This window comes from Triturus cristatus, chromosome 4_2, assembly GCF_964204655.1.
Source record: "Triturus cristatus chromosome 4_2, aTriCri1.1, whole genome shotgun sequence".
In the NCBI taxonomy this organism is placed as follows: Eukaryota; Metazoa; Chordata; class Amphibia; order Caudata; family Salamandridae; genus Triturus; species Triturus cristatus.
Genome location: NC_140586.1, coordinates 114,540,876 through 114,564,708, shown reverse-complemented (window position 1 = coordinate 114,564,708; position 23,833 = coordinate 114,540,876). Strand labels below are relative to the sequence as shown.

The following is a 23,833-nucleotide window of genomic DNA, read 5'->3' as shown; positions in this document are numbered from 1 at the left end:
TGGAAAAGATGATCTTCCGTCAGCCAGTCGTGAGATGGAGGCATGAAAGGAAATGTTGTCTCAAAGGGGAGGGAGTAGTCTCTATGGAAAATCTGCAAAACCCACCTGTCCGATGTTATGGACGGCCAGTGGAGCAGGTGATGGTGAATCCGCCACCAACTGGATGCCCATGGTGGTAAAGGGGCAGATTAGGAAGGTTTGACAGTTGCAGCTGCCGGGGGTATGGTGGACTGACCAGACCGCTGGCTACCTGACCCACAAGGTCTGTGAGTACCGCACTGTCGCCCACACAGAGGATGGGGAGCATGTGCGACTCAGTGCCTGGGAGTGAATTGGTGTGGCTGGTTGCCCCATCCATAGCCACTAAGTGAGCGAAAGGTGGATTGGGGGTGGCATGGGGCCATACAAAGTCCCAAGGACATGGCCGTAGCCTGACTGTCCTTGAAGAGCTTGAGCTCAGACTCCGCCTTGTCTCCGAAGAGACGAATTCCATCGAAAGGCATGTCCATAAGGGAAGCTTGGACATCCCCCGAAAAGCCAGTCATCCCCAACCAATCGTGATGCCTCAGGGCCACAGTCGATGAAACTGCTCTGCCCAGTGAGTCGTTCATGTTGCGTCTACATCGTATTGTGAACTTTGCTGCATTTGTCCAGTCGGCAACAGCCTGAGAGAGGGCAGCCCGAGCCTCCTCTGGGACCTGTGGCACCACTTGCAACCGTGTCCTGCAGAGTGTGGGAGTAGTGACCCAAAACGCTTGCATTGTTCACAGAATGCAAAGCCAGGCTGGTGGAAGAAAAAATCTTCCCAAAAAAGTCCAGTCTCTTGGATTCCCTACACAGGGGAGCGGAAGTGAATTCACCTTGGGATATTGAGGCTTGCACCACCAAGCACTCTGGGGTAGGGCTATGGGTGAGGAAGTTTGGGTCCCCTGGAGCAGAGCGGTGACAGCAGGCAGATCTCCTATTCACAGGAACACTGTGTTGGGTTTGAATCATGTCCTCAAAAGGACGTCAGTGAGGGCCTAATTGAACGGGAGTAGCAGTTCAGATGTGGAGACCCCCAGTTGTAGCACCTCTGTCAAGATGTTACTCTTGACTGCCACCAAGGCCAACTGAAGGTCAAGGACCTCACTGCCTTCTGAACCACCATTCCATATGAAGCTCCCTCCTCCGTAGCCACGTTAGGGGGAAAAGCGTACCAGTTTCTGGAGAAGTATCCTGTCCACTGCCTTCACCCAGTTCCTCAAACCAGTCCATGGTAGGGTTTTCCTCATAGGGATGTTATTCTCCAGGGTCCTGTGACCTCTCCCATTCCTACCCCCTGAGTCCTAACCCAGAGAATTGGTCTCAGGCTCTGATCTAGGAAGAAAAGTTCCCGCCGGCATCAGATATGGTGTATGGAAATGCCCCTCAGACTCTGTGTCGGAGTTGGGAATTAGATTGGGTGCCGCTCCACCGGTGGGCGCAAGCGGCGTTGGGAGCATCGGCATCAGGACCGGTGTTGGGAAGGTCAAGATGGTATAACTGGCACCGGTCCAGATCCAGGAATGGATCCATGGGGTCCCACTAGAGCTCGGCCTGGAGCTGCCGGCATGAACCAGATGGGGCCCCTTCTGACCCTGCGGGGCCAAGGGCACATCGGAGGGGTCGGGCCACCCAAATATGAGACGCATGGCCTCATAGAACTCTTTTAGTTTGGTGGGAGTTGCTCCGGCTCCAGGAAAGTCAGGAAGCGTGGAGTTGTTCCAGGCACAGTCTCTACTGAGGAGCCAGCCCTTGAACATCGACACTCCGCCCTCGTCTTATCTACCGATGGAGGAGGAGTAGTCAAAGATCTCTTCGACTTCTTCTTTTTCTTGTGCCTCGACTTACCTGAGGACTTGGAATTGGACAATGACCTCGGACTCCGTGAGCACCCCCTGGGATCTTCCTCCTAACTGGGACCTCAAAACGTAAAAAAAATCCAGTCAAACAGTGATTGAAGGATAGCTCTTCTCCGGATCAGTGCTGGCTGGCGTGGAAAGAAAAGAACTGACATCAGTGCCTATATAGGTGCTGCAGACGTTACTTTCCGCATGGATGACGCGGACGATGCCCATGGAGCTGATTGACACCACCAACCGGCGAGCAGTGGTGCTGCTCATAAATAATCTTCTGGATCCTGTCTGACACCTAGGAAATTTAAAGGTATGAAAATCTGTGTCTAGAAGTCTCTCTCAGATTGCTAATGTTAAAGGAGAGAAGATGAACGCACAGGTCAGTGGGTAGTGGTGTTTATTGAAGGCTGTTCTCTGGTGGGCTGTTAGCTGATGAAACTGATGGATAAAGTGAGTCCAGGGCACTGGTAGGCATTATGAGGAGTTGTTAGTGCCTGGGCAATGCAAAGAGCTGTATTACAATGCCGGTAATACATGGTGACAGACGCCTCGCGGGTCCCATGTTGGAAATTGTTACCTTTCTGAATTAACCTGCATTGAACTACTGCCAATAGTTTAGCTTAAACATTCATACTTATGTTACATTTCTCCCTTTTTAATCACTACAAACATTAGGACACTGAACCTTGTAGTGTCTACACCTACCGCAACACGTTGATACATAGAGCTGACCTAATCTGGGTGAGTGATGTGGTGTGCTTTGTAATTTTTTATGCTACTTCTGATTGTAACTTTTCCTATAATCGCCGAATGCATGATCGCATACACCGTCATGTGAAGCATGCTTATTTTACACGTTTGTTTTGCAGTGCCACAATAGCATGGTCATATTACGGACTTTTGCATTAAGGTTAAACTGCAGACCATAGAAGAACGATCCACTAACCTTTATGATTCTTCTCTCCTACAGGCATTGTTGTTGATCGACAGGTACCACTTTTTAGAGTGCTGTATGGGTGGTCACTAAATTGTTGAACTAACAGACCACCACCAAAAGGTGCAGAATGATCAGCCTGAGTTTTAGCGCACAACCCTGCAACCTTAGAGCAGGCGTGCGCGCCTTTTTTGGTTTTAATCAGGATAGTGACCACAATCATTAAAATAATTTGGGGTGGATCACTAACTCCTGTTTTATATTTCACACATTCCACATTCACACATCTACACTCACGAGGGCCCTTACACGCACCGCACCCGGTGGCTAAGAAAGAAGATCTCTGCCAAGAAGGCCCCATCACGGGCGCCGATCAGGTATTGCAGCGCCGACCCGATAAGGAGCAGACCCAGTGATGAAGCAAGACACCTAGCTGGCTGGGTGTGTGAGGGTCTTTTTCTGAAAGGAGAGAAGATTCTCTCCGACCTTTAGTAGCGCTTCTGTGCTCTCTTTTCACACATTGACCTGTAGGACTCATTAGGAACAGCATACCTCTTCTTGTTTTCAATCCAATTCAGCCCACGTAATAAAAGGAGAATCCACAGGATTAACCGGGTTGGTTGGGTCAACTGGGACTTATCACTTATAACACAAGGTCTACATCCTCGCACAAAACATTCGACTGCTTTGCCCACTCCAGGCCTCCAGAAATCCTCACGCACTCTACGCTTCATGGCTCTTATACCGATATGACCCCCGTGAGTCAATTCCAGAATCTTTTGTCTCACACTAGTAGGTGCAACCAACTGGTCTAACCTCCATAGTAGACCATTGTCACATGTCAATTTGGTAGCCACATACCCATACGAAGTGAAATTCCCATCCAGAGATTTTAAATTAGGCAACCCTTTTGTAACCCACAACAGAACTTTGCAAAGAACATGATCCTTGTGTAACTTCACTCTCCATTCATTCTCATTCAACGCCCCACAAAATACACTGTTGATAGAGTTCGACAAGCACACACATTTTTATCATCGTCATTCATCTCTTCTCTGTCTGTGGCATTCAAGGGCATTCTGGACAAGAAGTACTTATTCTTGCTTGGAACATATTCAATGTTATAATAAAACTCCTGTAAGCGATGTTTCCATTTGGCAATCCGAGGAGTAGCTTTGTCCCCCCTTTAGTGCTAAAGAACCCAATCAATGGTTTGTGATCAGTTCTTAACCAAATAAGAAACATCCCATACATATGTGCCGAAGTGCTGAGCACCAAACCACAGTGCCAAGGCTTCTTCCTTAATAGTTGAGTATGTAGTTTCCGTGCCCCTATGTGCTCTGGAAGCAAATACCACTACATCCTCTCTCCCATCACTTCTCTTTCAGCACCCAACCCACAGTTACTTACATCACTAACTATGATGCTACTGTCTCTTGGGTCACATAACTTCAGGGGACCTGTTGATACAATGCAGGAATGCCCTTTATCAAAAGCAACTTGGCACTCATCATCCCACCCAAATGAGATTCCTTTCTTCAACAAGTTCCTCAGGGGACTGGTTTTGTCCGCAAATGAGGAATACATTTCGCGTAATACTCAGCCAACCCCAGGAAGGACCTCAGCTGAACTTTATTGCTGGGAACAGGAGCTTTTTCTATGGCCTTTAGTAATGTCACTTTGGGGCTGATGCCATCTGTGGATATGTGGTGGCTTAAGTAATCCACACCATACTGCTCAAATTTACACTTGTCTTCCCACAAAGATGCACCCTTCTCTAGCAGAATTCTCAAAACTTTGTCCAACCGTACATTATGCTGTTGAAGATTTTGACCAAAATACAATATGTCATCTTGGAAATATCAGACACCCTCACAATCTTTGAATATCTCCTTTATCTGCCTTGGAAAGACAGATGAAGCAAATGCAAGTCTGATGGGCATGCGTTTGAAGCGAAACGCACCCTCCGGAGTTATGAAAGAGGTCAAATGCCCTGATCTTTCTAACAAAACTACCTGTTGGTATGCTGCTGATATATCTAGGGTGGTGAAAACTATATCACCCTCCAAAGTACTCAATATCTCACTGATGTTGAGAAGGGGTTCCCTATCCACCAAAATATTTTGATTGAGGTCGCACAAATCAACACATAGGCGCAAAGTAATGTCACTCTTTTGTACAAAAACCACCATAGCAAACCATTCCAGGCTTTCAATAGGCTCAATAGCATCCAAACTGCACAATTTATCTAACTCCATGTGCAATTTATTTCTCAGTGATAAGGGCACTCTCCGTACTTTGTGCACTACAGGGATGGCACCAGTTTTCAGTATGATTCTGTGCTTGAACCCTACCAGTTTACCTAAATGTCCATTAAATCCTATGGGAAATGTTTCAATCCAAACACTAGCAGATGACACATTAATACACATTGTCATAAATATGGACCTCAATGTCACAGAATTTGGGTGATTAGGATCCAGAATTATGTCTAACTCCCCTTGATCATGCTACCCCAATAAGTTCGAACCTTCCTTTACTCTGAACACCACACCACTTGCAGATTTTCCCTCAAACTTTAACAGACAGTCAAATTGACCTTCACCTTAAATTATTTTCCCACCATAGTCACACATCTTGACCTTGGATGGTTGAATTTCTTGAGGTTTGAAGTTCGAGAAGACTTCAGGGCCACTTAATGTGAAAGGTGACCCTGAATCTGCCATTAGGCACACCTTCACACCAATAATTATTACATTAGGCAATGGCTGTTTCCTACGTACTGCTTTCAATTCTCCCACCACCTCCTCATTTGCCTCATTAAACTGCTCATCAGCAACACATGCATCCTTATCACATGCTGTGATTGTCAAAATCATATCATTATCATAACCCTCACATGTATACTCATCCAAATGAGATATCTCATGTTTGCGTGTACTTCTGCAAACCAGTGCTAAATGCCCCTCACGATTACACTTGTAACACGTGACAGACAATGCCGGGCAATTTCTCGCTGAAGCTAAGTGCCCATGACTACTGCATTTTAAATATACTGTAATATCAGGATTTTTATTCCATTTGCTATCTAAAGAAGTGTACTTCTTTCCCTCTTTACGCCATTCTTTAGCTTATAAAGCATTCACCACTTCAGAGGTACTTGTATCACTACGACTTGACAACTCGGTAAAGTAAGCATTATAATTCTCTACAGCTCTAGCTATGGTGATTGCCATCTCAAGATTAGGATCGGTGGAAGACATTAACATTTCTTGAATCTTTTTGTTACGAGTTTTTTCCTTCAGCTGGACACGAATAATCTTGTCTTTGAATTCTCTGTATTTACAAGTAATTGCAAGTTGACGTAGAGCTGACACAAAATCATCAACAGATTCTCCTGGTTGTTGAGCTCTTTGTAGGGACTTGTGTCTTTCTAATATAACATTCCTTGATAGAGAAAATCTTTGATCCAGGGTCTTGATCACATAAGCATACTCGTCCACTATGTCAACTGCTATCATCTCTCCAGATGCCTTTTCCTGGTGTATTTGTACCTTGACTTCTTGTAGCATCAAAGTTTTTAAAATAGATCTGCCCTCTGGGCCCAAACTGTATATGAGTAATGCCTTTTTCTTTTTATTGGTGAATGTTTCACCATCAATGGCATCCAAATATGCCTCTTTCTACTGAATCCAACACAGAGGGGATGTGCCCGGCATAGATAAAAATGCAGGTGGTGCTGCAATGCTTTCCATTATAAAAAGTACTTTCAAATGAACACTTTAGTAATGGAGGAATTCCCTTGAAGTGGTAACTATATGCACCCTGAAAATAAAGCTTGGGTTGCCTCTTTTCACTTGCAGTAAATCTGCCACAGCTACGATGCTCAACAGTGTGCCAATAGCTGTAAATACTTAATACTTGCAATTGCTCTTGACATTTGTAAACATTGGAAAAACTATGCCAGGACTGGCCAGTCAGTGGCGTTGTCTCCTTGACAAGAAACCAAAGGACAGACTGTCATGCAGCTTCACTGGTAACGTGATAAATTTGTGCCAGACAATTGCCATCAACAAAAATGGTGGCTGGAAAAGCTCAACCGGAGAGGGCGTGGAGGCCTACCTCAGTGAAAGTAGTGGGCGGCACTGAAATTCGATGTTTGTTGTACACCCGACACCCACGGTCAGTGTGCACCTGTCGTCAGTGTCCGATGCGATGCCGGTGCGACTGCCTACTGAATAGACCGCAAAATGCTCTGGCATTTGTAGGGGTGCATTATGATCATGGGTAGTTTGTACCCGCATATAATCTCTATTGTGTTAACATTTGTGCTATTAGATCGTGTATTTTAATAATGTGCAAGGTGAAGCAATAGGCATATTTTCGTGTAACGTGGAGAAATCAACATTGCAATTGTGCATGACTTAGATGGAAACCTTAACGTGAAGACTTGTATCTGTGACTAATGAGCGTTATAATTCGTATGCCTATGTACCGCATTTATTTCAGGTGCTCAGTAACAATGTTCATGTACATGCATGTTTTATGAATTTACGTGTTGTTTCTCATGTTGGGCGAATTCTGTAGGTCTAACGTGTATTTTTCCCTGTTGCTCTTGAGTCAGATTTGCTAGTAGAATTCATGTGTATACAGAACTTGTTCTTTCCAATGTTTTCTGTTACAGGTGGAGAAATGCATCTTTGTTAGTTAGAATATTGTCTTTGTTTTAGGCTTAGGGAGGAGAAGATACATTAAATGGCGATGCTGATAATATGGGATGGTGTTCTTTTTCACCGGAGAGAGCCTGGTAATCAAGGTCAGTGATCCAAGGCCTGGGAGCATCATTGCTGCATGAAAAGTTACCTACGAGGAGGTGTCTTGTATGGATGGGGTGATACCGCACAGCCAGATGGGAGTTTGTATCTGATTCTTGTATTGGAGTTAGGAACAGAGTCCAGGGACTTCTGCCTTGCCTTGAGAGAAGAGAGCATCTTAGAATGAGCTCTGTAGCTTCATGCTACTTGACCCATTCAACGTGAGCGGTCTTCTTAGGACACCTTCACGTGCTGACACCTTTTCAAAACTTGCCTTTGGGAATGCTAAGTAGGGATGTCACGTTAGGGACAGACATACTTTTTACCTACAAACCTCTGATGAAGGGGCCTCTAAATAGAGGCGCTGTGATATTCTGTGTCCTGATTTTCGAATTGGTTATTTTGTGTATGTTACATCCTCTTAACTTCACCCGTAGGTTTGGCTTTGTATTAGTTTCAAAGTATTTCTACACCCTCGTTTTGAGGTGTTTGTATGTTCAGCTGTTCTTTGCTTTTTAATAAACTAAATAAGGGATTCGGGAGTCTGTGATTCTTCGGAGTTATGGTTCATTGGAACAGTAATGCATAATTGGCTAATGATATTTTCCTCCCCTCCACACTTTCAAGCAGACAAAATGAGACATCGGCCAGGGGCTCCAGAGTAAGTCTAGGACTTGGAACCCGGCTCCTTCACTGCCACCGCCGATAACGAGTGAGGAGATCTTACAATGGCTGCTCTGTCTTACCCAAGACATCCAGGCCGCAGCTGAATGTAGGAGGTGAAAAGTCCACATCGACACCCAGACGAACGTGGACCGATGTGGAAAGCTGGTGGCAGACGCTGGATATGGCTCAGACTCGTCACCAATGAAAAGAGGGGTCCACACACCAAAGGTAAGTTGATGAGTTTTATTTTCATAAGGACGCCACCAGCATATCACACCGCTCGTCTCCCTTCTCTCCCAACCGACCATCTTTGAATTCCGTCAACCCAGCCATTTTACACTGTCACCCGTTTACGCCCAGGTGCCATGCCAACCCAACAATGAGCCTGCCCAAAGACCCTCTGACAGCCAAGGCCCTATGGTGGCCCCTGTGCTGAGCCATTCGTGAATGATTCAGCAGTGACTCATTTGCATTAAGTTAGGGATACCAGGTGTTGGAAATCTCAGTGTCACGCGGTGATGGAGAGGCAGGGTCCAATCAGGCCGTGCGCTGTAAATCACATTACATTCACACTCTCGTTGTCTCGGTGTGCTGGCGTGCATATACTGGAAATCCGCAAAGACCACTGAGAACGGGAGCGAAGAAAGCTATTAGAAATACGTGTTTTACGATTTTTATCAACTGTACATGGGCTTTTTGTGTGAGTGTAGTCTTCTCTTGTGTGTGAGGGAGGAGAAGCAAGAGAGACAGAGAATCAGGACACTCTCAGAAGGCATTTTAAAGGAAAAGTGTGACATGCTTTGTGTGTGCAAGCCTGCTTGTGCCTGTGTGTATGCGCGCAAGTACAGGAGGATGTATGAGTCTTGTGCTCAGTGCAAACACATTCAAACAGCCCGACATCAGAAACTGCAAATGTCACAAAACCAGGAACTTGAGCATAACATTTTTTTGGCCTTCATTATGTTATATTTTGTAACGAGTTGACCTGTTTATGTTCATAGATTTATCATATATTTTGGCAGGTGCTGCACTGCTTTAGGCAGGAAATATTTTTGCTATTTCCAAGTCCCTTTCACTGGATGCCCAGGTCTGGCTGATCATTAACTCAGTAGCGCAATTGCTGGTTGGGCTTGGCTGCACAGAAGGTTATGAGATTCCTTATCTTCTGGGCTAGGGCCTGTACCCTACAGTACTTCACACCCCTCTTTAATAGCTTATGTAAAGGTAAAACCCACTCCATGTCACGGTGTAAAGAAAGGCTGGGCCCTGAGAGTACACCTTTACACGTTGTGCACAGTGCACAGCTGCATCCAGTCTGGGCATCTTTAAGCATTTTGGTCCACCCCTGTTGGGTGCTTCCTAATTCAGCAACCAGAGAAAGACATGCACTTTCAGTTAATAAAACACCTTAGTATTATGACAGTTGCATTATGCATTCATAACAATCAATTATACAATAAGTACATCTGTCTGTGGGAATTTAGCTTATTTTATCACACTAGCATTGCTTATTTTATCACACTAGCATTGCCTGGTATACCCTGACTGAAAGATTCCATGTTCAAATATATTTTGTCTATAGAAAATCACTGGATAGGGAATGTGCACTGACAGAAAATATAATCACCCCCTCGTTTGGATTTAACTGTAAACGAGTTAAGGCCCTCTTCATGTAGACCTGAGTTGGTCACATAGTCAAATTGGCGTTTCTCAGCAACACTGGTAAACATTTATTGAGATGTGTGTCAGTTTCCTGTACATAATGTTGCTGTATTAAAAACACTCATCTAAATATATCGTGCTGGCTCAGTCCATCTAAATACACAGTGCTAAGCCAAGATCACAAGTTGTGCCATGATCATACATTGAGGGCCCAGTGTCACAAAGCGCAGCCCTATTGTGACACAGTGAACATCCAACATACTGCAATGGCTCAGCTTCACATACCATGCTATCAGCACGCAATATCTGACAGTGCTGTGACCGCATAACGCTGACCTACATCACTGAGCAAACCTAACATCACACACTGATGACCAATGTGCGTCATTCTAAATCTGTTAGATTCGTTGTGAGGCTCCTTTGGCATGGTCTGGTTTGGCTACTCCATATAAATAAAACAATCTCCATTAGCATCACAGCAGTAGCATAAGATCAGGCAGGGTTGAGTCAACAATATGCATTACTGGCAAAAGACATCACAAAATAAAATGATGGGCGGAGTTTTGAAACTTTTCAAACACTCACCTCAAGTCACAGATCTGGGTTTAATCCATCATTATTTTGTTCGCCACATCACCTCAGTTTGGACCCAGCCATATGCAAGTCAGTCTTAACCCTGCATCTCATTGGAACAGTCCAGCCAGAACTGCCAAGCTTCTGGTGCACATAGCAGCATCACAAAATAAAATGATGGATGGAGTGTTGAAACTTTTTAAACACAGACCTGGGTTTAATCCATTGTTACTTGCTCACCACATCACCCCAGTTTGGACCCATAAAAATGCTAATTTGTCTTGTCCCTGCCCCCCATGGGACCAGTCCAGGCTGATCTGCCAAGCCAGCTCCTCCCTGGACAGGAAACAAAAACAAGCATCCTGGGACTGTTTTCGGGGTATCACACCTCATCAGCCAGACTAGCTTGAAACCAGTAAACCAATTTCTAGCATTGATGGTCAGCAGTGAGGAATGGATTTGTGTTTGCGCAGTGATATACATTGATTTGGTGTAAACTACCATCTTATATCTAAGACCTTTTCGAGATTTTAAAATTCTCCTTTTCTCTTGTTTGTTCATTTACCAAAGTTTGATTCCTGATTCACCTTCATACACTTGGGACTCTTCTGTCTGTTGTGCCTGTGATACCTCGCCACAATGGAACCAGATTTCACCTGCCTGTCACTGTACAGTATGAGGGAACTGAAGGAGTTCTGCAAGGAGAGGAGGCTGGCTGTGAGAAGGAGCTCCACGAAGCAGGATCTTCAGACAACCCTGTGTGCCTTTTAGAAAGCCTGAGCGCTTGGGGCTTTTTCCAGAGGACCAAGAGGGTGACGACCCAGAGGAAGGGGCTGAGGAGCACTACTTTGCAGCTCTAGGGCAAGAGAATGTGGAGACCTGGTAAATCCTGGCCCCAGAATAAGGGCCCCAAGGGAGTGATGGCCATGAGAAGGTTGAGGAGGAGAAAAATGTCTTGCCAATGGCTCCAGAAGAGAACGGGGAGCCCACAGAGATGGAGTCCCTGCTGGATCCAATGCAGGAAGCAGTGCCTCCTCCCACACCTCATTTCCTAAGGAGTTGAAGGAAAGACAGGCTGAGAGGAACCTATGACTGCAGCTGGCCCAACTGGCTGCAGAGGAGAGAAAAGCTGAGGCTGAAGAGCCTCGGCGGAGGCTGAGAGGGCCTTTCGCCAAGGAAAAAAATGCCCTGGAGGCAGAACAAATGAGAGCTGAGGCAGAAAGAGCCTTGGGAGAAAGAAAAATCTTGTTGGCTCATGAACTGTGTCTTAAACAGCTGGCCCTGTAGCCCAAACAGCTGTTACAGTCAAACAGAAATGGTGGTAGTGAAAATACAGTGACCAGTGGTGAAGGAAGGGTCCATATACCCAGGGACTTGGTGCCTGACTTTGAGGAGGGGGATGACGTAGACAGGTGGTCTGAGGCATATGAAGTAGCTCTAGAGATGCACTGGATCCCCAAGGAGGGTTAGGGAGCTGGCCTTTCCGAGGCATATACCTAGTGATTGGCTGGACACCCTATTTGCCCTAGAGAAGGGGGACAGGAGGAGGTATTCCAACATTAAGGAGACCTTGTCAAAAGATATGGATTTGTCCCATAAGAGTACAGGTTGAAGTTAGGGGAGGGCGGAACTCACGGTATTTCGCTCCATGGAATTCCACAGAGTTACATAAAAACTCAGTGAGATTCCGCAGAGTTCCACGGAACAGGCAGAAATCTTCACACCGTGCTGCTCGTGATGATTTTAAGCACTGGGAGCCTATTCCGCATTGCAAAATCAGCGCAAATAGCACCAGGCGGCGTGTCATTGGGCGCTGCTTCTATGCTGCCACAGATTTTTTTACTTGAGTGAGAGCTTTCTCATCGTGAATGGTTACGACCACCCGCATCCGCCCGGGCTTGGAAAATCTCATCAGGTGGCATCTCAGAGCCAGAAAATCACGCTAGGGGACGCCAATTGTGTCTCATGCTCACCAACTTAACGTTGGTGTGCAGCGCACAAGAAAAAACTCTGCCACATGGCGGCTGGTGGCACTTTGCCAGAACTCAAAACTCAGTGAAGTCTGCTGGTGGAGTGGAATTTAGCGCCCACCCTTAGTTGAGGTACAATGACAGTCAGAAACTGTCTCATGAGTCCTGATGAGATTTTGTGGGTTTAATGTGTAAGGCATTAGATGGTTGGGTGAAGGATAATGAGGTAAACACCTATGAGGGGCTATACGATTTTACAGAGCTCTGCTGCTCGTATGCTCTTTGGTATCCCAAAATATTCCTCGGCCAAGGTGGCCCTCGAAGCTCTACACTGGCTTCTAGTGGAAAAGCGGATTAATTTTAAGGCCATCTGCATCACCTTTAAGGCACTGCATAATCAGGGACCCGCTTATTTGATTGACCACTTCCGCTGGTATACCCTGATCAGAAATTTGAGATCCTCCTCACACATGCTAGTGGAGGTCCCCAAACCACATTTATTAAGCTGGGGTGGTAAATCTTCTTAAACATCACAACCAGACTTTGGAATCGTCTGCCTTACAAATGTAAAAACTCGTCGGACTTGATGTCTTTTAGGAAGGGCTTGAAGACCTTGTTATTTACTGCATCATTTCAGATTTTTCAGGCTCTAGCCTTTAATTTGATCTCAGTGATGGCCTGATGTTGGTTGACAAGCGCCTAGATGCCCCAGGGTATTAGCCGCGCTATATAAATAAATAAATAAATAAATAACCAGAGAGCACATGTTCAGCCACTGTATCCCAGAATTATGCCAATACCTGGTTGACTGCAAACTTACTGACCCCAAGGAGCTTGCAAAGAAGGCAAACCTCTCCATGAGTGCCAGAATGTCTGGGAAGGCATTGGGAAGTGATTCTAAGGAGGGTAGCTCAGACTCCACTCATCAGAGTGAGGGGGTGGTACACAGTGACCCATACAGATCCCAGTACTGTATGGGGGGGAGGGTTCCTATGTCTCTTCTAAGCATTGGAGGGAAGGTTCTGGTGGGCTGGGTTCCAGGACACCCTATCTCCAGCCCTCAGTGCTGGAATTTCTCGGAGCTGGGGCACAGGCAAAGGGACCTGGTCTGTACCATGAGACCATCCCCTGGTGGGAGCTCCAAAGTGTCAGGGGAGCTGGGTGGGGTGGCCACCCAAGGCTCCCTACCAATTCTGTTTTCTGAGGGTACCACTCCACAGCGGCCCAGATGGAGGTGCAGTAGGTGGAAACAGTCCACAGTGAGAGGACCAGTGGGTCAGTGATTGACCCCTCTGAGAACAGAGGCATCCCAAGACTGACCCTGTTGAGGCCACTTATGACCATAGGGGGCTTCACGTGCTGTCACAGGGACAGAGTGCTGGAGACCTGCATCAGGCAGACTCTTGCATGAAACAGACAGAGTGTGTCAGCCTTGAGGGGGGTGGTGGTTCCCCCCTGTATGTCCTGGCTCGCCAGATAAATGATCAGCCTCATGGAACAGACCACTGAGGTGGTAGGAGGTAGAGTCAAAGGAGGGTGCAAAACACACAGGGTTACCACCCCCTATTGTGAGAAACCTCAGAGGTCAGAGAGCCCTGGATGGCCTGGGGCCTGGCTCTTGACACTGACAGCTGTCAGCAGCCTCTGTTAGTTGCAGTCCTTATGGGCAGAGTTTTCCATGGGTTGGTGTCAGAAGTCTGATCCAATCGGTGGAGTTGGCCACATCACTCAGTTGGCCATGGTGGTACTGCCTGCCCAGTGGGATGCATCTGGGTGCAAGTTAAGGTTAGGTGCTACACAGATGGGGTCCACAGGTGAGGAGAAGGGTTCGCCATGGGTAAGTTCAGTGGTTCAGAAGAGTATAGACAACTAAGTTCAGAGAGGTGTAGACCGGGCAATGTCCATGTTCCATCACCTAAGCAGTGTAGCCAATCAGGGTATTATTAGTCGACCCTGGCTTTTAGCTGGAGGGGGGTTGTGTTGGACTTGGACCTTTTTGCAGGGTCATCGCTGAACCTTTTGCCTTCATCCTCCTACTTTTGCTAAATTTGTTTTTGTTGGCCTTAGGACTCTGTGCATTTTACCACTGCTAACCAGTGCTAAAGTGCTAGTGCTGTCTCCTTAAGACTTGATATAATTGGCTTGTACCCAATTTGTGGTTTGCTTGTGCCTTACCCTGACTAGGATTGTGGTTGCTGCTTGACCAGGGCTCCCACCCCAGTGAAGCAGTTACACAATTAGCAATCCACATCTCCTGTCTGGGGGTTACGGTCATCACTTCCATTAGCCTTTCCACTCAATGGGCATCCAACATGGAACCCTCAGGCCTCCATGTTATTTACCATACACAGGCACACACATCCCAGCATGCACACACAAGTATCACTCGCTGTCCGGTGCTAAACACAATCTATGGAGGTCAAGGGTGAGTTAAGTAAACAGTCACAGAACTTTGCATGAGTAAGCGGGCATGCACCGCCCCCGCTAGACAGGTAAATCGACCTGTTCACACTACTGGTCACCACAAAACAGTTATGATGCCTCCACCATGCTCATATCACTTAACTCCAATTAAGGTATGAAACCCTCTACTACAATGAGGTCAGTAATTGGTGTGCCCTTCCAAGCCTTGCAAGACTGTATTAAGAGGCAGGCCTAAGTCTTAGGGCACACACATGATTCATGTTCGACCATGACCAAAAATCAGTACCAGGGATCCAGATAGCCATGCAGCTGGGGCGCTAAGGGCAGGGGTGGTTGTCCATTACCATGCATAGGACTTTTCCATCCCAACAGCCTATAACAACAATTGTCTTCAGTGGAACACTACACATTCTAATATCTGATTATCAGTAAAAATGTGCAGGAAGTAATCTCTGACACATCATAGGGATTCACTTTCACCCTGTTTTGTAACCACTAGTGATTCACTTTCACCCTGTTTTGTAACCACTAGTCTTATCCATGCCAGTGGTGTGCCAAAATTTAGAACTTTTTTATATCGACCTGCAAAAATATTGAATCGAGTATATGATCAACCGCTTTATCTTCAAAGTAAATATGTAAAGGTAAGTATTTATTTACTGTACCTAACTCCACATCTACACACCTTGATGACCTTCTGAATTCAATATTTTTATAGATAGAATACTTAATATCACCCAAGTCTTGTAAAGTAATTTGATTTTTTGTCTTGGAACTGTTTTATAACCTGCTTTAGTAGTTTTATGAGAAATGACTTGGATATAACATAAGCAAAGCAGATAAGCGAGTAAGGGACATGGGTCACAATCATACTTACCACAACATTGAGAAACTTTAGGATGCCGTCTTGTGGGCCGTACCTGACCCTAACTTGCACTTCAATGGGTATTTTTCCCAGTTCCAGTGGGATCACAACATACGGTACAGCTAATGTTGAATACCCTGGAACAGTCACAGTTGCTTTGTAGCTCTTGGACCTTGTGGCCAGACTGCAAATCTTTTCATTGTACTGGAAGAAAACATAGGCCTGCGGGAAAGTATGGGTAGAGTGTTATCAGTGCCTACAATGCTTGCAGAAAACATAGGAGAACAATATCTCAAGCAATGCAAATGCATTGTAGCAAATCAGGACAAACATAACCAAATGTACTGTAGCAAAACAAGACAAACAAAACCAAATGTACTGTAGCAAAGCTGGACAAACATAACCAAATGTACTGTAGCAAAGCAGGACAAACATAACCAAATGTACTGCAGCAAAGCAAGACAAACATAACCAAATGTCCTGTAGTAAAGCAGGCCAGACATAACCAAATGTACTGTAGCAAAGCAAGACAAACAAAACCAAATGTACTGTAGCAAAGCGGGACAAACATAACCAAATGTACTGTGGCAAAGCAGGACAGACATAACCAAATGTACTGTAGCAAAGCAAGACAAACAAAACCAAATGTATTTTAGCAAAGCAGTACAAACATAACCAAATGTACTGTAGCAAAGCAAGACAAAAAAACAAATTTACTGGAGCAAAGCGGGACAAAAATAACCAAATGTACTGTATCAAAGTCGGACTAACATAACCAAATGTACTGTAGCAAAGCAAGAAAAACATAACCAAATGTACTGTAGCAAAGCAGAACAAACATAACCAAATGTACTGTAGCAAATCCGGACAAACATAACCAAATGTACTGTAGCAAAGCAAGACCAACATAACCAAATGTACTGCAGCAAAGCAAGACAAACATTACCAAATGTACTGCAGCAAAGCAAGACAAACATAACCAAATGTACTGCAGCAAAGCTGGACAAACTTAACCAAATGTACTGTAGCAAAGCAAGACAAACATTACCAAATGTACGTAAGACAAACATAACCAAATGTACTGTAGCAAAGCAGGACAAACTTAGCCTCAATAATTCAAATTATATTTAGGATGGAACCACAAGGTGGCCCTTTTATGCAGTAAGTTCAAGCACTTTAAATCACTCTGAGGCCTTGACTACGGATGCCCCGCAGGGATAGGTGTTATTTGTCGCGTTCACCAAGAAATCGTAAGACGTCGTAAGGAAAATAAAGGTGGGCTAATAAACATACGTAAATCACAATGGCGTCACATGTAGTGACGCTCTTATAATAATTCTCACTTAAAAGCACAATGGCCCTATTTAAAAAAACAATAAACATAATTTAAAAAAATGTGAAAACAACATATTTGGTGTTGCATGTTTTTTCCACATTTTAAATAATGACAAAGCTCTGAAACGGTTGGTTGGGATGGTATTTTTAAACAGGCACATTGAACATGAAATGTGTAAACTGTTTTTGGTGAATAAATAAAATGTGCTGTTAATATGTTTTTGTTACCCACTGGTCTTCTTTATTTACACCAAAAGGACAAAAGTGTTTCACATTTGCAGTGCTTAAGCAATAGAAGGGTTAACTTTGTGAGTCCTCTGTCCCTTAGATAAGAGATTAAAATATAATCTCTCCTTGTCCATTCTCACAAATGCTATGTTGTGTTGATTTGTGTAGCACAACAAATAATCCGTGAGGGTAGGCGCCTGAGCAGGTGAGTGGGTGTATGGTCCCCAAGGAGTTATCAGATGAGCCAGGTCTTCAGCTTCTTGTGGAACTCTAAAACATGAGGAAGAGGCTCTAATGTGCTGGGGGTGGTCATTCCCTGTTTAGGGTGCGAAGTAGGAGAACGAGCAAACTCCTGCTCTGTTTTTGTGGATGAGGAAGGTGTTTACGAGTGAGAGTGAGGTAAAGCCTAGGTGGCTCGTCAGTAAGTGAAAATGCTATGAGGTTGTTGAGATATGTTGGTCCCATGTTGTGTAGGGCTTTGTATGTGTGAGTGAGGATATGAGTTGGCTGCATTTGTGAACAGGAAGCCAGTGGAGCTGTCTGAGGTAGGGTGTGATGTGAGTGTGGAATGGGAAGTCCAATATGAATCTAATGGCGGTGTTCTGGAGGGTCTATTGTCTTTAAAGTAGCTGGTTGGATATTCAAGTGTAGAGTGCACTGCCGTAGCCAAGCCTGTTTGTGATGAGTCCTTGGGTGGCAGATCACTTGTTCTGTGAAAACCACTTGATGAGATTACACTGCATGCGCAGGTGGTGCTTACTGCGCTGACGCATGCCTTCATGGAGAGTTTGTCACCTAGGTTGATCCTTGGGTTTCTTCTGTGGTCAGTGGGAGTTGGTGTTGGTCCTAGCGCTGATGGCCACCAGGTGGAGTCCCAAGATCAGGACTTCTGCCTTTTCGGAGTTGAGCTTCAGGCAGTTGTTCATATCCAGTCTGATACCATGCTCATGCAGTTTATAAAGTTGATGGAGGTGGTTGCCTTGTCCATCAGGGAGAGTATGAGCTGGGTGTCGTCGGCATATGAGATGACGGAGATGCCTTGGTTTCAAATGATGCCTGCTAACAGGGCCATGTCTCATGTAGCTGAAGAACAGGGTGAGACTGAGGACTGATTCATGATAGACTCAGCGGATCCGTCTCAAAGTCTGATGTTAATGGTGGCATTCTATCTCTTTGGGCTCTCCCCATGATGAAGGAGCAGATCCATTGGAATGCAGATCCTTGGATGCCTATGTCGTGAAGTCTTCTGATCAGAGTGCTGTGGGAGACAGTGTTGAAGGCTGCGGATAGGTCAAGTAGGATGAGGGCTGCTATTGTTCAGTGGCTGATATGAGTGCTGATTCAGTGCTCTGAGTCTTTTTGAAACCTGATTGGGTGTTGTCCAGTAGGTGGTGAAGCTTGATGTGGGAGGTGCTTGTTGATGGCCTTCTTCATCACTTTGGCTGGGTACAGGAACAGAGATATTGGACGGTAGCTATACAGTTGGTTCAGCTGATGGTTTTTTGAGGAGGGCATTGCCTTCTGCATGTAACAAGTCATCAAGGAATGAGGCAGATGTGATGCAGGTGTTGATGATGTGGGAGAAGGGGGTGCTGATAGGTGAAGCTCCCAGAATGTAGATGTGGTGCGGCCATGGGTCTGTTGGGGCCCCTGAGACGATGGTCCTAATGATTGTTGCTGTCTCAGCTCTTGTGAGGAGTGACTATTTGGTCAGGTGGTTGTCTCAGGTGATAGTGGGTGAGAAGTTGCTGTAGATGTTGGTAATTTTGCTGTGGAAGAAGTTTCATGGGTCGTTGTTGACTGTTGTGGAAGGCATGGCAAAGTCCATTTTGATCTAGAAGATCTCCTTGCTGCTGTTGGAGCTTCCTTTGATGTGTTTGGCTAATGAATATTTCTTGGCGTCTCGTAGTTGCTGTTAGGATTTTCTGAGTAAAGCCTTATAGGTGGATCAGTAGGAAGTTTTTTAAGGCTAAGGGGAGCAGAATCCCCGTTCTAAACATAGTGGGGAAACTCGTTATACGTATGTCCTCCCCTGTCTTTCTGCCCTGTGAAAAAGAAATAGCATGGGGTTCAAAATTTGACAGGTGGGATGAACTGCAAGCATTTCTAATGAGCTCTAAAAATGGGGCATAACATGAGACTGGTGCTTTTCACACCATTTCAGGTGTGATAAACTGCAATCATTCCTAGTGAGCTTTAAAAAATGGGACATAACATGTGACTCTGGTGCTTGTTACATTAACATTTGAATGACTCTTCTTCTAGTCACATGGTTTCCAATTTACACCCAGAAAATCTATCACTTACATAAAGGAATTTCAAGGACTGCATCATACTAGTGAAAAATGGGTGGGTGGGTGACAGGACCAGCATGATTAATGATCAGAGGATGGAAGGTAGTTAGCCTATAAGTTCTCCTAGCAGTAGCCTGATAGTCTGGAGCCTATGTAAGCCTGGGCTGCCTAGTATGTTGCTGATTTCGCACCAGCCTCCCACCCCCTGCCTTTAAAATGAAATTTAAACTTACATTTATTCCCAGGATGCAATATTTATTTTTAGTCTTGTGGTAGGAATGTACATTCAACTATCAAGGTGTACTCATGACTACACAATGTTATCAGCGCTAACTCAAATCAGAGTAATCGATTCCTCCACATTGTCTAGTGTGGGTCCCCTCCCTGCTCATCCGCTGAGGGTCTCACTTTATAGTTCGCTGCAGACATTTTCACAGCTATGAACGAGCTCTATGATCAAGCACGCCATACCCTTGAGGGTTAGAGTACAATGTCCCTAAAAATGAACTCTTTTTTTCGAACATGACTTTAAACTAGTGTTGGACCTGGCATCCTTGGCGTGGTTTCCCATGACATTTCTCCTCTGCCTCCTGTATTTTTGACTGTGTGCTGGGCTTCTTTTTTTGCTGGTTAAGATGCTCTGGGCACTTTCCCACTGCTTATCAGTGCCAATGTGCAAGTGCTCTCTGTGTAAATTGTAACTCTGATTGGTTCTCCATGATTGGCATATTTGATTTACTGGTAAGTTCCTAGTAAAGTGCACTGTGTGTGCCCAAGCCCTGTAAATCAAATGCTACTAGTGGGCCTGCAGCACTGATTGTGCCACTCACCCAAGTAGCCTTTCCAATGTGTCTCAGACCTGCCACTGCAGTGTCTGTGAGTGCAGTTTTAAACTGCCATGTTGAACTTGCAAGTGCACCCACTTGTCAGGCCCTAAACCTCCCATTTTATACATGTAAGGCACCCCTAAGGTAGGCCCAAGGTACCCCCATGGGCTGGGTGTGGTGTATGTTAAAAGTAGGACATGTACTGATGTGTTTTAAATGTGCTGATAATGAAAGACTGTGTGTTACATTTTTACTATTGCAAAGACTAGCCCTCCCTTAGGCTAACATTGGAGCTGCCTTGTAACATTCTACAAGTGTAACTTTCAATTGGGAACAGCTAGAGATTTAGGGTTTAGGCTCTCTGTACTCTGAATTTAATAACACCTTTTAGTGAAGGTGGTTTTTAAATTGTGTGTTTGAAAATGCCACTTTTAGAGTGTGTTTTTTACTTTTAGAAAGCGGGCAGTTTCTTGTTTAACCATCCTGTGTGCCTCTGCCTGCTTGTGTATTCACCATCTGGTTTTGGAGTGACAAGGGTTGGGGATGTTAATTCACTCTAGACAGTCACAAGGAGGATTGAGGTGTGTCCACCTTTCCTCGGTGACTCATAGCCAGGCTGACTAGACCTTTCTGCATTTAGAGTGTATCCACCTCCTGCAGTAAAGAAGATAGAACTGGTTTGAATTAGCTCTGAGACTATTAAAACAAAGACGACAAAGAGAAAATGGGTTATAAATATTGAACCTAAAATCCCAGCACTTTAGATTACTTTTGGATCTGCCAAGGGGGAGAGCTAAAGAGCTGTGAGGAGTATGCTGCCCCTTTGCTGTGTCTTGCTTTGCTGGGTTGGCCTGCTGTTGCTGCTTCTGCCACGGAGAGGACAAAGACTGGACTTTGCTGTGGACCTGCTTGAGAAGAATCTCCAAGGGCTTGAGTGTGCTTCACTCCTGTTCTGAAGTCTCAGGGACACAAATACTTCACCCACAGTTTCCAATGAACCCCACTGCTGGGAGTTATGACCTACCACGAGGTGCTTATTTCAGCTATGGGGCCCTGGAGGGTGTTTCTGCTAGAGGAATCTGCCACGAACTCAAGAAAATCAACCCTTTGCCCATCTTGCAGCTGAATTTTCCAATGCAGAAATTCCCGATGCACAGCCCTTTGCGGCCAAAAAATCGACGCAGTGCCTGTCAGAGGTCCAAGAAACCACAGCACATAGAAGTCCTTGCACCAATCTCTGACGTCGAGATCACTGCACCAACGAGAATCCAATGCATCACCTCCCCACACAGATAGGAACCAATGTGTTACTTCCTCTCCAGTAATGAACCAACGCACCTCTTCCCCTGCATGGCAGTAAGGAACCAACACATCACCTTCCCTGGAGCAAGGGAGCGACGCATCATCTTCCCTGTCGGTAAGGAACCGATACATCACCTTCCCTGTGGCTGTTTTTGCTTGTGATTTTGACCCATCCGGGATACTTTGTGATAAAAGTGATGCATCCATAGTTTCCTATGGACAGAACTGTGTTTACCTTTTAAAAGTCATATTTTGATATCTGTATGTTGTTTTTTTTGTCTATTTGGGTCTTGTTTGGTTTAAATTAAGATACTTCTTTTTCTAAACTAGTGTGGTGTCCATTTGTGGTGTTTTCACTGTGTTACTGTTAGTTATATACAAATGCTTTACACATTGCCTCTGTAGTTTAGCCTGACTGCTTTGTGACGAGCTACTGGGGGGTAAGCACAGGTAAACTTAGGTGTGTACTTTAATCATTCTGACTAGAAGGAATGGTCGCTACTTGATAGGGTGTATACCACTGCCAACTAGAGACCCCAATTTCTAACAACTAGCGATCACTGCAAGTTGTTGTATAAAAACTATCACAGTGACAATCTCCAACGTGGTCTATACAGTGTATGCTTTAGGAGTATACCCCCTTCATTCATTGTCCCCTCTCGTTCTACCGTTAGTTTCTTCAATGCATGTTAATGTTGGCTGTGCATTCTCTTCATGCTCCCAGATTTTGCCAGCTTTCAATAACCCCTCATGATCAAGCTATTTGTGTTTTAGGCCACCTTTTGAAAATGCGTTTGATCCTTTGTCCTCGCTCGTGTACATAGATAATGATTGCAAAGACTGACCTTTTGTGGCTCCTCTCGGTGATTATAAAGCATAGCCTTAATTTCCACTTGTTCTTTCCGAACAACTGAATATGGGAGTTTAAGATCCACAAAGAAGTCTTTCTTCACTACCATTTCCAGTGGTTTTGAGACACAGATACCTGTATAAAGAGAGAAAGAGAAGGGCAGTGGTCATTATGAACATGGCAGACAAGAGAATGTATTTCAGCGGTCGGGGACTGGAAAGCAAAGGTCGGATTGGACAATTCAGTAGATCAAATGGATCCATGTAACTTCACTCAAGTAGATAGTAGCCACCATAAAACTACTTCCCAGAAACGTAGAACTTAAATCTACTAAGGACCCTTAACAGAAATACCACAGGAAAAACACATTTGAGCATCAGTAACGTGTACAGGGCTGAAGATTTTATGACTGGAAATGCAAGTAAGTATCAAGAATTCAAGACATTTTACACTAGGAAACACATTCCTGACTAATCGACTTATAATACATTTAGAGAGATAACTGGTGAAGGGAAATGTCTGTTGAGAGAGGGGCCTTTAAGACCCTCTTACTATATGTGGAGATACCTTTAAGAAGATATTGTCTCATAAGATGTGCCTGCAACAGTCGGTGAGGCTTTCTTTGAGGTGATATTTGTGTGAGGAGGTTGTTGGTTACGGCAAATGTTGAGAGAAGAAGTATGTACATGAGTGTGTATCTAGAGGGGAGTGGCCTCTTGAAGGGGATGGAATTTGTCGATAGCTTCATTCAGGTGGGCCTTTCAAGAGGCAGAACCTTTAAACACACAATGAAAATCAAAAACTATGATGTAAATCTCTTAGATAAATGGATAAAAGAAGTTGCCTCTAGTACAGCTGTAACAAGTCTCCTGACAGACATTTGTAACCTCATTGAAACCGGAGAGATGGTCTCCAATAAAAGCGACCACATTGTGTCGATCACCACGCCTACCCTTGAGCACGTACACGAAATGTAAGCCCTGATGTGATTTCTTCATCTGTCAAGGGCCCTGAAGGACTTTATTGCTCCAACACCAAATCTTAACATCAGACCAAACCATAACCAAAGAGAAATATAACTGGATACCCAAAGCATTGTGGTTGGAGAACAACTGCAAAAATGTTTTTGTTAGGTGTTATTGAGCACTTTTGCAGTGAGTAGAACTCCCTTATGATATTAGAACCACAGCCTGTCACGTTGTCATTGTGGCG

The 23,833-nt window shown here is 44.9% G+C and overlaps 2 protein-coding genes across 14 annotated transcripts in view; one reads left to right on the top strand and one right to left on the bottom strand.

The window, feature by feature from the left end:
• LOC146833112 (complement C3-like) overlaps positions 1–23,833 on the bottom strand; it is a 1,368,049-nt gene that overhangs the window by 554,056 nt on the left and 790,160 nt on the right. The window contains exons 20-21 of the mRNA XM_085600736.1: positions 22,617–22,756; positions 15,798–16,007 (exon numbers count right to left, since the gene is read on the bottom strand). Coding sequence (XP_085456862.1) covers positions 15,798–16,007; positions 22,617–22,756 — 350 coding nt within the window. The remainder of the gene's footprint in view (positions 1–15,797; positions 16,008–22,616; positions 22,757–23,833) is intronic.
• Positions 1–23,833, top strand: part of LOC146833113 (uncharacterized) — a 787,180-nt gene that overhangs the window by 672,759 nt on the left and 90,588 nt on the right. For 7 of the 13 annotated variants that reach the window (XR_014960516.1, XR_014960509.1, XR_014960511.1 and 4 more), the window contains 2 exons: positions 7,542–7,627; positions 8,253–8,519. The exons of 2 other annotated variants lie outside the window; for them this stretch is intronic. The gene's annotated coding sequence lies outside the window, so the exon portion shown is untranslated. Of the gene's footprint in view, positions 1–2,552; positions 2,602–7,541; positions 7,628–8,252; positions 8,520–23,833 lie in introns of those variants that run through there. 4 more of the 13 variants (XR_014960513.1, XR_014960514.1, XR_014960508.1 and 1 more) reach the window with 2 other exon arrangements.